Source organism: Capra hircus, chromosome 29, assembly GCF_001704415.2.
Source record: "Capra hircus breed San Clemente chromosome 29, ASM170441v1, whole genome shotgun sequence".
Lineage (NCBI taxonomy): Eukaryota > Metazoa > Chordata > Mammalia > Artiodactyla > Bovidae > Capra > Capra hircus.
The window spans coordinates 41,469,499-41,483,767 of NC_030836.1; the positions used below are offsets into that span (position 1 = coordinate 41,469,499).

Below are 14,269 nucleotides of genomic sequence, written 5' to 3' on the forward strand. Positions count from 1 at the left end.
CCCCTCGACCAAAACGCAGGTGTTAATTCGCCCTCCCATTGGCTAGGCTACCCCTGTGGCCCCGCCCCCAAGGAACTAGAGCCGGGGGCCCAGGGGACTGGCCAGCCTCAGGGATGGAGCCTTAAAGAGCCCGCGACCCTGGTGGTGCCCGCGCTCTACGTGCCCAAAGCCGAGGCACAAGCGCTTAGGCAGGTACACGTTAGAAACTTTATTCTCTGAAGGCTGGGGAGGAGTGAGAACGAGGCTGGAGTCACCCCTTCTCCGGCTCCTCCTGGATCCTCTCCTGATCGTACTCCTGGATCCTACTCGCCGGCTTTGGATTCTGGACTGCCTGCCTCTTGGTTGACCGAGCGGAACCCCGACGGCTGAACATGGATAGCCGCCGCCACAGCACAGTGATCAAAAGACTTTCGTTCGACCTGCGATCCCGTTGCTCCACCGAGTCCGCATCAGTGCCTGCGAGGATGCGAGGCTGCTGAGTTCTAGTCTCCCTAGTCCAACCTCCTGGTGGTCCAGTCCCCACTCCCAGCTCCCTGGGCCCCCTGGTGTGTCTCCGGTCCCACCTTCTGACCCGGCCTCCTTGGCCTGCTCATCCGAAGTCTGAAAGTCCTTATCTTGGCAGCAGCCCATGGCCCCGCATGCGGCCCTGCACTCGGTGCCACCCACGCCAGCCGGCAGGTTCCTGGCCCTGCTTTTGTGACGTCAGATACCCCCACAACCCCAGCTCAGGGAGCCGCCACCACTTTCTCCCATCACAAAAGGCTCAAGGTCATGGTACGTTTTAAGCTGTTTATTTACAAAGTGAGCACAAGCTCTTCAGGAGCTGGTGGACCCAGGCCGTTTCTTCTTTCTCCGTCTGGCTTGGAGAGCGCCTTGGGTCTGCTCCCAATCGGGGAGCTTCCGCTTGGCAGCTGCCTCCAAGGAGGCCCAAAGTTCATCTGTCTCTGTGTCTTCTGAGGGCACCTTGCTGGGCTCCTGAGGCTCTTGCGGTTCATCCTGGTGAGTGGGAGAAGCCCTCAGGAGTCAGAGGTACAATAACAGGCCCACAGGGAGGAGAATCATTCCTCCAGGCACCACCCCTTGTTTCCTGCTCCTAAAAACCATGCCCATCCATGCTCCTGGACTTCCCTGGTGGCTCAGCTGGTAAAGAATCTGCCTGCAATGCAGGAGACCTGGGTTCAATCCCTGGGTTAGGAAGATCCCCTGGAAAAGGGAATGGCTACCCACTCCAGTATTCTGGCTTGGAGAATTCCATGGACAGAGGAGCCTGGTGGGCTACAGTCCATGGGGTCACAAAGAGTCACACATGACTGAATGTCTTTCACTTCACTTCATCCATGCTATGTTACCCTTGGCAATGACCCTGTCAGGACTATACCCAGCAGATGGATGGACAGTCTCAGGTCTAAGTTCCAGCTGCTTCCCTTCCCTCTTCACAGAGAGATCCTCACACCTGTACCCTTAGCTCCCACATTCCCAGACCCAAGAGCTTACCTCCCAGTTATCCCTGCCTGACAGGAGGAGGCAGTTCAATTGAGATTTGAGATAAACCTAGAAGAGATGAGGGACCTTAAGGGGCCAAGTCTGCTGAAACAGAAACAAGAATGGGGGAGGGAGGAGGGCACAAGAGGCAGGAATGAGTGGTTTCTCACCTTATGCTCCAGGCCCCGTGGATTCCGGATCCTGTGTATCCTCAAGATTCTGTCCAAACCACAGGAGGCTAGTAGGGGCTTTGAAGGGTGGCACTGCAACCCTCGGACGCTGCCTGCCAGTCCCTTTAGACAGCCCAGCAGGCGCCCTGGAAAAGGGGGGCAGGTATCACTGCTAACTGGTCAGCCAACAACCATTTATTGAGTGTTTTCTGTTCAAATCCCTTTCTTTCACCATTTAATCCTCGTTTAACATAATGCTGACATGGCAGTTAGCATTAACATCTCCATTTTTTAGGTGAAGAAACTAAGGCACAGGGAATTGACAAAGTAATTTGTCCAAGGTCACACAGTTGGCAGAACCAGGATTGAACCTGGTTCTGGCACCTGAAAGAGGGCTCAGCAGCTCCACCGCCCCGTCAGGGGGGAATCCTACCCTTCCTCCCCACCCCTGACCCCTGCAAGGCTCCCTGGTCTACTCACCTTGCCGAAGGTCAATTTCTGCCAGCTGCCCATGAGTATTCCCCACAATCACTGAACTGAGGAGGAGACCAGAGAGACACACATGGGGTTGGTCAGCAGAAGCCCCCGAGTCCTCCCCAAGCCCCACTTTGCCCTCTACACACTCACTTGCCCTCAGGAGTGAGGGTCATGGCTGTCAGCGGGTACTCTCCGTAGGTGGCCTCGAGGACTGGCCTGCGCTGAGGGGAGGCTGGATCATAGACACGGACCTGGAAGAAGGCTGAGGCATCACCACAGCACCTTGACTCTGCATAGCCCCCTGGCACCTCTACATCTTCACTTCCCCTCATTTGTTGTTGTTTAGTCGCTAAGTTGTTTCCAACTCTTCTGTGACCCCATGGACTGTAGCCCACCAGGCTCCTCTGTCCATGGGATTTCCCAGGCAAGAATACTGGAATGGGTTGCCATTTCCTTCTTCAGGGGATCTTCCCAACCCAGGGATTGAACCCGAGCCTCCTGCATTGCAGGCAGATTCTTTACCACTGAGCCACCAGGGAAGCCCCCCTACCCCATACACTGCTTTTACAATCCACTCTTTCAGAGAAACTTTCTCATTTGAAACACACCCTTCTTCTCTGAGTGCTGAGGAGTAGAGGAGAGCTGCTGAGGAACACGAACATATAGAGCTGAGAACAGAGGTTCCCCCAGGCTAGGAGCAGCAGCATCCCCATGGTCTGCATGTGTGAGCTTCCCATCTATACTCCCCTTTCATGATGCAAGAGCAAGCTGGCCCAACTGTCAGAGTTGCTGAAGTCAAACAGAGAAAAAAGTTAAGCCTGGACAGGAAGGAGAGAGGAAGCCCTCATATGTGCTCTGAGCAGAAGTGTATTACCAAGAGCAGACTTCAGTATGCAGAGCAGAGGAAGCAGGGCAAATGTAGCCCCACCCAGTCCTGCCTGGGTCTTAGAATTTCAAATTCCCTGGTGGTCCAATGGTTAGGACTCCGAACTTCCACTTCAGATTCGATCCCTGATCAGGGAAGTATGATTGCCACGCAGCGTGGTCAAAAAAAAAAAAAAAAAGGCCCAGCTGAAAAGATCCCCAGTTGGGCCTTTCCTATACAGATGAGGAGCAGAGACTAGCCAGATATTACAGATACTAGAGGGTCACAGTTGGGTCCCAAAGCAAATTAGAGACTGCCATCAGGACCAGAACCCCGTTCTCTTGATACCCAGTCCATTTCTTCTCATAACATGGGCCCCACGTGATTCTACTATGAAGGGGACACTCCCTTCTTTCTTCCAGGTGGGAAGAAAAGGAAGAATCATAATTCAAGCAACTCCTTCCTAGAATGTTGTAAGTGAAGGTCACTGGCTTAGCCACTCGGCTGAACACGCGGCTAGGGAAGTGGTCCTTCTTCTGGGAGCTCAGGGATGACACAAGGATGGCAAGAAGAGTGGCTGTGCCAAATGGTGGGGACCGAGCCTGCAAAGAGCAAGCCTCCTGTTTCTCCAGGAAGCTGTGTGAGCCCAGAAAAAGTCAGGGGTTAAATGTGTGCCTTACCTGGTGGTACCCTGTACAGGTGACGAGCTTCTGTGACTCTGGGAGGAACTGTATGTCCTGGTCCCAGATGGGAACCCGCAGGTCGAGCCAATCATTCCGTACCTGGTGGGGTCGGTAGATGAGGGACAGAGCTGGGAGGGTCTCAGTGTGTCCCTTCCTTCTGCCCTCTGTCATCATCCCCTAAAACCCTGCCAGTCTCCAATTCAAAATCAGTGGCCTTGACTCATGGGAATTCGGACCCAGGTCCTCTCCACCCACCATCACTCACATTCTTGGCCCTGAACAAAGGCTCCTCAGACCCCTGCAGGTCCCACACCTTCAGAGCATTCTCCTTCCCACCTGTGGCAACGATGTGGGGGCGTGCTGGGTCTTGGCGCATCCTACATACCCCAGGGCCCACCCTCAGTTCCAGGAGCTGAAAAGAATGAGAAAGGGGAGATGAGAGTCACTTCCAGATCCTTAATCCTCCTCCTCCAAAGCCTTCATTGGCTCTACCCTGGGCCCCACCTTCCCCAACCATCAGGATCAGGATGAGGGGGGGCCTCACTGGGTCAGAGGATGCCTCTTTGTCCTGGTCAGGCCAGACTCGAAGAATCCCAGAATCCACACATGTGATGAGGGTGCTGCAGGCAAAGGGAGGATAGAGTTAAAAGAGCAGGGGTAAATGGTGTTCTCTGTCCCCAGTCGACCCACCCCCAAATTCATATGAACTAGACTTCCTCCTACCAGCCCTGTTCCTAAGGAAGCCTCTAGGTAACTCAGGTCTGGGCGGGGCTTGATGGCTGTTATTTAATTTCCTCGTCAAGCTAATGGTTTACTGGTCTTATAAGTAAGGAAAGTGAAGCTACAAAAAATTATAAGATTTGCCACTTAGCTATAAATGTCAGAATCAGAGCTGCAATCAAGACTGTGATACTGCAAAGTCTTTGCTATTCCACAGCTCCACCTGGGGCGCCTGTCCCTGCTGCTCTTTCTTGATGTGGTCACCAGGAGTCAGAGCTCTGAAAGCACTGAAATGGGACTGCTCTGGATTTAGTGTTTGGTCAGAATCAAACACCGGCTTCCTCTCTCAAGTTCCCTGTTCTGGGTGTCAGACCAGACAAGCCAATCTCTCCCCAGGATCTGTACAGCCCAAGCCATCTGCTTTTTCTTATATCTGCCCACCCTCCCCAACTAGGTTCAGGCTCTGGGTTTTCCTGGGCTGTGGCAACAGTCTCCAATCCATCTCCACATTTCTGCAGGCTCACAGCTCTGACCACAGTGTTTCCTGCTCAGAAACCAATCATGCCTCATTACCTACAAAACCGCAGATTGCTCAACCTGACACTTAAAAGCACTTTACCTTAAATCCCAACTTACCTTGTTCATCTTATATTAAAATGCTTCCTCATAAATTTTTAAAAAGGGGAAAAAAAAAGTTTCCTGGGCTTCAACCCCCAGTTCAATTTAGTTGCTCAGTTGTGTCTGACTTTTTGCGACCCCATGGACTGCAGCACTCCAGGTTTCCCTGACCATCACCAACTCCTGGAGCTTGCCCAAACTCCTGTCCATTGAACTGGTGATGCCATCCAACCATCTCATCCTCTGTCATTCTCTTCTCCTGCCTTCAATCTTTTCCAGCAGTTCTTTGTATCAGGTGGCCAAAGTATTGGAGTAATGCATATTCAGGACTGATTTCCTTTAAGACTGACTGGCTTGATCTCTTTGCAGTCCAAGGGACTCTCAAGAGTCTTCTCTTTAACCCCCAAATGCTGTTTATCTTCCCTGTGATGTGCCCTGTAGCCTCACACCAATCCTTGGCCTCTGCTCAAGCAGGAGCCTCTTTCTAGAATGCCCTTACTCCTTTCTCCATCTGTCAAAATTCTACCCAACCTTCAAGGCCAAGTTCAAATATTCCTCCTCCCCCGCTCCAGCCTTCCAGACTCACCTGTCAGAATTAACCCTCACCAAACCTATACAGTCAGCTCATAGCCTCTCTCTTCACCTTCAGAAGAAAACTAAGCCTGCAACCCAGCATTTCTTATTCTTTAGGAGCTTTGCCACTTTGTTGGTGGTTGTTAGCCCGCATTTAAAAACATATTCTAAACTTCCCTAGTGGCTCAGTTGGTAAAGAATCTCCTGCACTGCAGGATACTGCAGACTGGGGAAGATTCGCTGGAGAAGGAAATGGCAATTCGGTCCAGTATTCTTGCCTGGAAAACCCCAGACAGAGGAGTCCGGCGGGCTGCAAAGAGTCGGACACGACTGAGCGACTAACACTTTTACTTTCAAACTATTAAATAACGTGCTCAGGGTCATCCAAAAGGTTATTATGCCAAAAAACAAAACTCTGGAAGAAGCAAACTCTATGATGGCAGATACTGTGGTTTACCTAAGCCTTCGGATTTTGCCCAGTGCCTATAAACAACCGAATAAGTGTTCCATAAATATTTGTTATAGGAATGAACGGACGAAGGCAGGAGAAACGTCCCTGTAACGCAGACCAGGTTCATGTCACCTCAGGATTGATTGCCACTACTCGGTCGTCCAGTGGGAGCCTCAACGCTCTCGCTACGACCTGAGCGTTTCTGCAAGGGGTTTGGTCTTACCCGTCGACCTGGGCGAGGCCTCGGAACGTGCCCTCCCCTCCAGGACATTGCCTCTGGCCCTGGAACCTGCCTTCCTCGGTGCTGAAGTGCTTCACTGTCCCATCGGCACAGCCCACTAGGATCTGCGGGCAGAGGAGCACAGGATGGCGAGGAGAGCGAGGCGGCCGCGCCCCAGACTCCCAGCTCCGACTCTCAGCGGTCGCTCACCTGTGTCTCGCCATCCGCACCCCAACACAGGGCGCTCACCGCCTCTTCGCGCCGGGGCTGTCCTGACGCCGTGAAGTTCGCCGCCTGTTTGCGCTGAAGGTTCACTCCTGCGGGACACGGACGTCAATCGAGTCAGAATAGCGAAATGGCGAAGCCCGCAGTTCCCGACGCTCGACCTCGCTACCCACCTTTCAGGATGCCAGTGTCCGTGCCAACCCACACATGGTTCCACCGTGCAGCCGCAGCCGCCATAGCGGAGCTCGGGAGCCCAAGGCTCCCACTTCCGGCGCAACGCCTGCGTCACCAGCCTGCGTCTAGTCGGATCCGGAGGAACTCCATTTCTAGGCCTTTAAAGAACCGGAAGAGTAAAAAATATTCTCCCCGCTAGCTGGTTTTGCTTTTTACAAAAATGAAATCTGGAGACTTGTTTGTGGAGATCTGAACAGTAACTTGACCATTTTACATTTGGAGTAGAAGGCATACTATCTCAACCACGATATGGAATCCAGGCAGCCCTAGTCTGTTCCTCTGCTCTAAAGCAATGTATGTTTTCTGTACAAGAGAAGAAAAGAGCTCATTGAAGGAACGATTCAAATCACTAATGAAGCGCATGGCTTCAACTTAAAGCGTAATAGGACAAAATGAACAAAGTTGGGGGAAATGAAACCGACGAGCTTCACTTTTGGAAAGTGAAGGGTAGGGGCGTTACTTTTATTTCCTCACATTCAGATTTGCTGATGGTATAAAACAGCACCATGGGCAATGAAGATCTACAAAATTAAAAGAAACAGTTTTTCCAAAGATAAGCTCCAACTTTAAAATCTCATAACGGCCCCCTTCTTTGAATGACTTGTCTGAAATAAAAGTCTATCAGAAACTTTGCTACTTGAAATTATATCAGTAAGCATAGAGCATCCCACTCTTGCCTGGCAGATCTGTCCTCCACAGAGAAACAATCTTGAATACCACCTTAGCTGGAGAACTGCCAATAAGTTCCGGAGCTTAACATTCTAGGCAAGCCGTGCGGAAACACACCACAACCACCATTACTGCCCCTCACAGACCCTAAAGTAAATCTGAACGATCTCTTTCCCTGAAATACTATGATTTCCCTTTATGAGACGTTCAACCATTTATTTCTCTGCTCGAAAGTCTTCCTCGCTGTAAGGCCCGGTGCACACCTACAGTTTTCAAGTTGAGGGAACTAGATCAGGAAACCTACCCGTTATAAAGAGGTGTAATAAGCACTGACTCGATGGACGTGAGTCTGAGTGAACTCCAGGAGTTGGTGATGGACAGGGAGGCCTGGCATGCTGCGATTCATAGGGTCGCAAAGAGTCGGACACGACTGAGCGACTGAACTGAACTAAAGCACTACTCAGTATCTTCCCTACGGCAAATAACTTCTCTAATATGTGCACGTCACTATTTTTAAAATTGTAGTTATTTAGTTGCTAAGTCGGACCGGACGGCTTTGGCGACTCTAGGGACTTACATCCGCCAGGCTCGTCTGCCCAACTGATTCTTCAGACAGGAATACCGGTGAAAACGGAAAGTACTGGTCACTCAATTGAATTTTTGCGACCCCATGAACTGCAGTACGCCAGGCTTTTCTGAGATTCTCCAGACAGGACTATTGCAGTGGTAAAAACTATTCTCTTCCAGGTGATCTTTGCAGCCTCGGGGAGTCGACCCCACTTTTTTGGTTGACAGGGACTTGCTCTTGTAGAACCTCTTGAAAAGCCCCGAATATACGCGTCACAACCACCGAGAAACCGCCGCCATCATGTTACACGTACAAAAATCCTTACAGATTTTTTATTTCACGTACATTTTGACCCCATTGGTCTTAGTGTAAATTCGGCAATCTACAGTGTGTATTAAGTTTTCAAGCAAAGAAAAGAAAGTATAGCTTTTTTTCTGAGAACGTTTTCATAACGCAAACATTTAAATTTGGGAAGCATACATTACTAGTACATTATTTCGTTACATTAGCTAAAAGACATCCACAGTAAAATCATTGTTAAGTCTTTCTTTGAGACAGTATTTATTCCCCCCGAAGGGAGTGCACCGTTCCTGGAAGTACTGCAATACCAGGTCGATGCGTGGAGTGGACGGAGCAAGCTCCTATTCCAACTCCTAATCCCAAAAATCCATTTAATATATTGTCCTCGGATAGAGGACGTATCAGATATTAAACTGATAAGAACAGATACTACACTTGATCTTAGCCAAAAGGCCGAGAAGCGATAACAGCACTTTCGCCTCCGGGCCAGCCTTACTCTTAGTGTAGCTTTTGCGGTTGTGGTGACTTTTATGGCCTAATCATTAGGTTTTTTCTCAAAGTGCAGTCTTGCTTAAAACCAATTTCTCATCATTTCTGATTCATAGTAATAATTAATATTGTGGAACTGGACCTTACGTTGTGTCCTTTACTGCTTCGCCTCCGGCTAACTCCTTCTGTATTTTGCATAAACCCGCCCCACTGCTCTTTCGCTTTCTGGGATTGGTCCCCATGCTAGACGCGATTTCTATGGCCGCCTGGTGTTTTACCCTTGGAGACTGGCGATCTCTCCCTGCCTGAAGGTGCAGCAGAGCTGTGGTGGTCGTTAGTCGGTTGAAGCGGATGCAGGGCGGCGCCTCTCTTCCGGACATTTACTTGGAAAGGCCCGCGGTCCCTGACCGCTGACTTTGGTGTCCAAAGAACCGAGTTGGGACACCTTTCCGCCAGTTCCTGATTTGATGCCACGAGGCATGTTGCTTGCGCCTCCCAGGTGGCACTAGTGGTAAGAATCCCGCTGCCAAAGCAGGAGACATAAGAGAGGCAGGTTCGATCCTTGAGTCGGGAAGATCCCTTGGAGGAGGGCACCATCCCCTCCAATATTCTTACCTGGAGAATCTCATGGACAGAGGAGCCTAGTGGGTTTACGTTCCCAGAGTCGAACACGACTGATGGGACTTAGCACTCACGGCATGCACGCAAAGCTCGTTGCTTAGGCTCCGGTCCTCTCCTCTGTTAAATGGAGGAATAATAACCCGCTCTTATGGGGTGCTTGTGAAAACTGAGGACATGCTGCTCTCGGTCCAGAGGTGACAGTGAAAGTTGGCCGTTAGGACTGTGTTCCCCTCGCATTACGGGGCTCCAGGCTGGCGTCTGCTCCTCCCCGCTCCCTGATTTACTGTAACATCCGCCCCCACCCCACTTACATCTTGCCGTTTGTGCCATCCACTACCCACCGTTGGCCCTACAGCGGGGGAAAAAGCGGCCTGAGAAAAGTGTTTCGGAGCCTCGGGAATGCTAAACCCAGGAACCAGCGGTGGGAGAGGGGGTGAGGCAATGCAGGTCAAATCTAACAGAAGTGGTACTTCAGAGGCTCAGAGCAAAGCCCAGCTGTATGAAAAGTATTAATGTCAGGCTCTTACTGAAAAGGGACTTGAAGTCTGTTTCCTTAGAAACTATGTTAGTGTGAACGCAGAACTTGATGAAAGTGAAAGAGGAGAGTGAAAAAGTTGGTTTAAAGCTCAACATTCAGAAAACGAAGATCATGGGCATCTGGTCCCAACACTTCATGGGAAATAGATGGGGAAACAGTAGAAACAGTGTCAGACTTTATTTTGGGGGGCTCCAAAAATCACTGCAGATGGTGACTGCAGCCATGAAATTAAAAGACGCTTACTCCTTGGAAGAAAAGTTACGACCAACCTAGATAGTATATTCAAAAGCAGAGACATTACTTTGCCTACTAAGGTCCGCCTAGTCAAGGCTATGGTTTTTCCTGTGGTCATGTATGGATGTGAGAGTTGGACTGTGAAGAAGGCTGAGTGCCGAAGAATTGATGCTTTTGAACTGTGGTGTTGGATAAGACTCTTGAGGGTCGCTTGGACTGCAGGGAGATCCAACCAGTCCATTCTGAAGGAGATCAACCCTGGGATTTTCTTTGGAAGGAATGATACTAAAGCTGAAACTCCAGTACTTTGGCCACCTCATGCGAAGAGCTGACTCATTGGAAAGGACTCTGATGCTGGGAGAGATTGGGGGCAGGAGGAGAAGGGGAAGACAGAGGATGAGATGGCTGGATGGCATCACGGACTCGATGGACGTGAGTCTGAGTAAACTCTGGGAGATGGTGATGGACAGGGAGGCCTGGTGTGCTGCGATTCATGGGGTCGCAAAGAGTCGGACACGACTGAGCAACTGAACTGAACTGAACTGAACTGAACTAACTGAGCTCTACATCTGGGTTGAAATTAGAGGCCGTGTCTCCGGAGCCTGGCAGGCTACGAATCTCCTGGGTTGCCAAGAGGCAAAGAGTCTCAGACACGACTGAGCACACAGACACCCAGACACACTCACAAACACACACACCGTACCTGGGTTGAGATCATTCCAGCAAGAGTAGGACGTTCTATTTTCACTGATATGATTACAACTAGCAAAGTGTGATCATCTATGACTTTAGAGATTGTGGTTTCTCACACTGTGTACCTAATAAACAGAAGCAATTTCTCCAGGCTTCACGGATAAACCCAGAGCCTCTAGGGAGAAGCCGAATTAAGGGACTGTGGTAGACAGAATAATGACTCTACATGCCCATGTCCTAATTCTTAGAACATCTCATTATGATACCTTACATGGCAGACAAAAGGTAATTCATATATATGATTAAATTAATACTTTTGAGGAGAGATTGTTCTGGACTGGGCTTCCCAGGTGGCAACAGTAGTAAAGAACCTACCCGTCAGTGCAGGAGTCATAAGAGATGAGGGTTCAATCCCCCTGGTAGGGAAGATCCCTAGACCCACTCCAATACTCTTGCCTAGAGAATCCCATGGACAGAGGAGCCCGGTCGCTAAAAAATCTGACAGGACCGAGCAACTTAGCATCTGCCTCTTCGTTCTGGATTATCTGATGAGCTCCATGTACATAATTACAAAGATCACAAAGGGAGACAGGAGACTCAGTGTCAGACTGATGCAGCATCAGAAAGATTTGCTAAACCATCACTGGCTTTGAAGATGGAAGAGGGTTGTCAGTGAAGGAATGGGGTGGCCTCTAGAATCCAGCCAAGGCAGAGAAAGAGATTCTCCTTCGGAGCCTACAGAAAGAAATGCAGCCCTGTTAGCACTCCTTGATTTTAGCCTACTGAGAGACCCATTTCAGATTTCTGACCTCCAAAACTGTAAGATAATATATTTGCTTTGTTTTAAGCAACCAAGTTTGTGGTGACTTGTTGTTCAGTCACCAAGTTACATCTGACTCTGTGATCCCATGGACTGCAGCATGCCAGGATCTCCTATCCTTCACTATCTCCTGGAGTTTGCTCAAATTCATGTTCATTGAGCCAGTGATGCTATCTAACCATCTCACTCTCTGCACCCCATTATCCTTTTGCCTTCAATCTTCCCAAGCATCAGGGTCTTTTCCAGTGAGTCACCTCTTCGCATCTGGTGGCCAAAATATTGGAGCTTCACTTCACCATCATTCTTTCCAATGAATATTCAGGGTTGATTTCCCTTAGGATTGACTGGTTTGATCTTCTTGCAGTTCAAGGGACTCTCGAGAGTCCTCTCCAGCAACAAAATTCAAAAGCATCAATTTTTCAGCGTTTAGCTTTGTTTGTGGTCCAACTCTCACTACTGGGAAAACCATAGCTTTGACTATATAGACCTTTGCCAGCCAAGTGATGTCTCTGATTTTTAATATGCTATCTAGGTTTGTCTGGGGCTTCCCTAATGGCTCAGATGGTAAAAAATCTGCCTGCAGTGCAGGAGACCCAAGTTTGATCCCTGGGTTAGGAATATGCCCTGGAGAAGGGAATGGCTGCTCACTCCAATATCCTTGCCTGGAGAATCCCATGGACAGAGGAGCTTGGCAGGCTAGTCAATGGGGTCACAGAGTCGGACACGACTGAGCAACTAACACTTTCTAGGTTTGTCATAGCTTTCCTTCCGAGGAGCAAATGTCTTATAATTTCATGACTGCAAGTCACCATCTACAGTGATTTTGGAGCCCAAGAAAATAAAATCTGTCATTGTTTCCACATTTTCCCCTTCTATTTGCCATGAAGTGATGGGACTGGATGCTGTGATCTTAGTTTCTTTATTGTTGCGTTTCAAGCCAGTTTTTTCACTCTCCTTCTTCACCCTCATCAAGAGGCTTTTTAGTTCCTTTTCACTTTCTGCCAGTAGAGTGGCAACTTATGACAGTAGCCAAAAAACCAAAAAAACAAACAAAAAAACACCCCAAAACCAACTAAAACAAAGGCAAAAGCAAAATTCAGTTTCTCTGGGGACTTACCTGGTAGTCTAGTGGCCAAGACTCGGCTCCTGATGCAGGGGGCCCAGGTTTGATCCCTGTGCAGTAAACGAGATTCCACATGCTGAAACTAAGAGTTCAGGTGCTGTGACTAAGACCTGGTGCAGCCAAATAGGTATTTCAGGAAAAAAAAAAATCAGTTTCTTTGCTTTCATATTTATTTGGCTGTGCTGGGTTTTAGTTGTGGCATGTAAACTCTTAGTTGCTGCGCGTGGTATCTAGTTTCTTGACCAGGGATCGAACCCAAGGCTCCAGCATTGGGAGCTCGTTTTTGTCACTGGACCCCTAAGGAAGCCCCTTCAGTTTCTTTCAACCCCAACCTTCTCTAAATTCTGCAAGACTCAACCTGGGGCAGACCATAACTCCCTAGCCAGATAAGTTTCAGTCCATCCATGCAGGTTGCAGTCAAGCGTCCCAAGCACAGATCTCCGGGGGCTTTTCCCTGGCAGGTCTCAGCTGTCAGGTTGGCAGTAGCCCTGTTTCTCCTCTGAATTAAAGGTTAGGAGGGAATAGCTCTGTCACTCGCATCTATTGTGACTCCTGCCTGTTGCTTCATGGATACTGGGGGCTGATAGTGAGGGCCCCACCTGAACCTGGAAACCTGGGCTCCCTGGGAGGCCATTTGTCCATTTGTTTATGCTCTTTGAGCAGACACCCTACAATGATGAGCAAAATCAGACATGGACTCTGCCTTCATTAAGTTTAAGGTCTACAGGGAAAAGGAAGAGAAGTCTCCTGTGATCCTCCAGGCAAGAAGTGAATATGGCTTAGGGGGTGGGGGTGGGTAGCTGTGGTGGCAGAAATGGAGAGAAGTGGAAGAGGTCATGGAGAGGCAAGGCCAAGGGAATATTCTTTCCATGTGGGTACACTTAAATTTTGTAACTTAATGTTTTCATGAAATTGATATAACAATGCCCCTCAATTTACACCCTCTTTTTGTTTTCTTCCCTGGTGGCTCAGAGGTTAAAGCGTTTGCCTCCAATGCGGGACACCTGGGTTTGATCCCTGGGTCGGGAAGATCCCCTGGAGAAGGAAATGGCAACCCACTCCAGTATTCTTGCCTGGAGAATCCCATGGACTGAGGAGCCTGTTGGGCTACAGTCCACAGGTTGCAGAGTCGGACACGACCGAGCGACTTCACTTTCACTGTTTTCTGCTACACGGTGCAGCATGTGGGATCTTAATTCCCCAATCAGGGATCAAACTCATGCATCCGATGCAGTGGGAAGTGTGGATTTTTTTAAATTGGAGGATAATTGCTTTAAACTCGTGTTGGTTTCTGCTGTACATCAATGTGAATCAGCTCTAAGTATATATCACCTCCTTCTTGAGCCCACCAGGTTCCTGTCCATGGGTTTCTCCAGACAAGAATACTGGAGTGGGTTGGCATTCCCTTCCCCAGCGTTACCTTCCCAACCCAGGTCTGCATTGCAGGTGGACTCTTTACCATCTCAGCCATCAAGGAAACCTATTAGGTTCTTCCA

General features: G+C 49.4%; 1 protein-coding gene and 1 long non-coding RNA gene across 2 annotated transcripts; both read right to left on the reverse strand.

Moving 5' to 3' along the window:
- Nucleotides 196-768, reverse strand: LOC102186750. Its single transcript, XR_311210.2, has 2 exons — nt 564-768; nt 196-456 (listed from the first exon to the last, which is right to left on the reverse strand). It is a non-coding gene; the product is annotated as an uncharacterized LOC102186750 (long non-coding RNA).
- WDR74 (WD repeat domain 74) lies at nt 776-6,796 on the reverse strand. Its single transcript, XM_005699797.2, has 11 exons — nt 6,658-6,796; nt 6,470-6,576; nt 6,263-6,384; nt 4,222-4,297; nt 3,943-4,089; nt 3,675-3,776; nt 2,280-2,380; nt 2,133-2,188; nt 1,653-1,798; nt 1,495-1,551; nt 776-996 (listed from the first exon to the last, which is right to left on the reverse strand). The coding sequence occupies exons 1-11, from the start codon at nt 6,719-6,721 to the stop codon at nt 817-819; spliced, it is 1,158 nt and encodes a 385-aa protein (XP_005699854.1). The 5' UTR covers nt 6,722-6,796; the 3' UTR covers nt 776-816.

What these genes read in the sequence shown, in the direction of transcription:
- WDR74 (XM_005699797.2), bottom strand. Translation starts at nt 6,721, where the DNA reads ATGGCGGCTGCGGCTGCACGGTGGAACCATGTGTGGGTTGGCACGGAC. An exon ending in GGCCTCGCCCAGGTCGACGG is followed by an intron (nt 4,298 to 6,262) that starts GTAAGACCAAAC and finishes CTTTGCCTGCAG; the next exon opens with CACCCTCATCACATGTGTGG. An exon ending in AGAAATTGACCTTCGGCAAG is followed by an intron (nt 1,799 to 2,132) that starts GTGAGTAGACCA and finishes CCCCTTTTCCAG; the next exon opens with GGCGCCTGCTGGGCTGTCTA.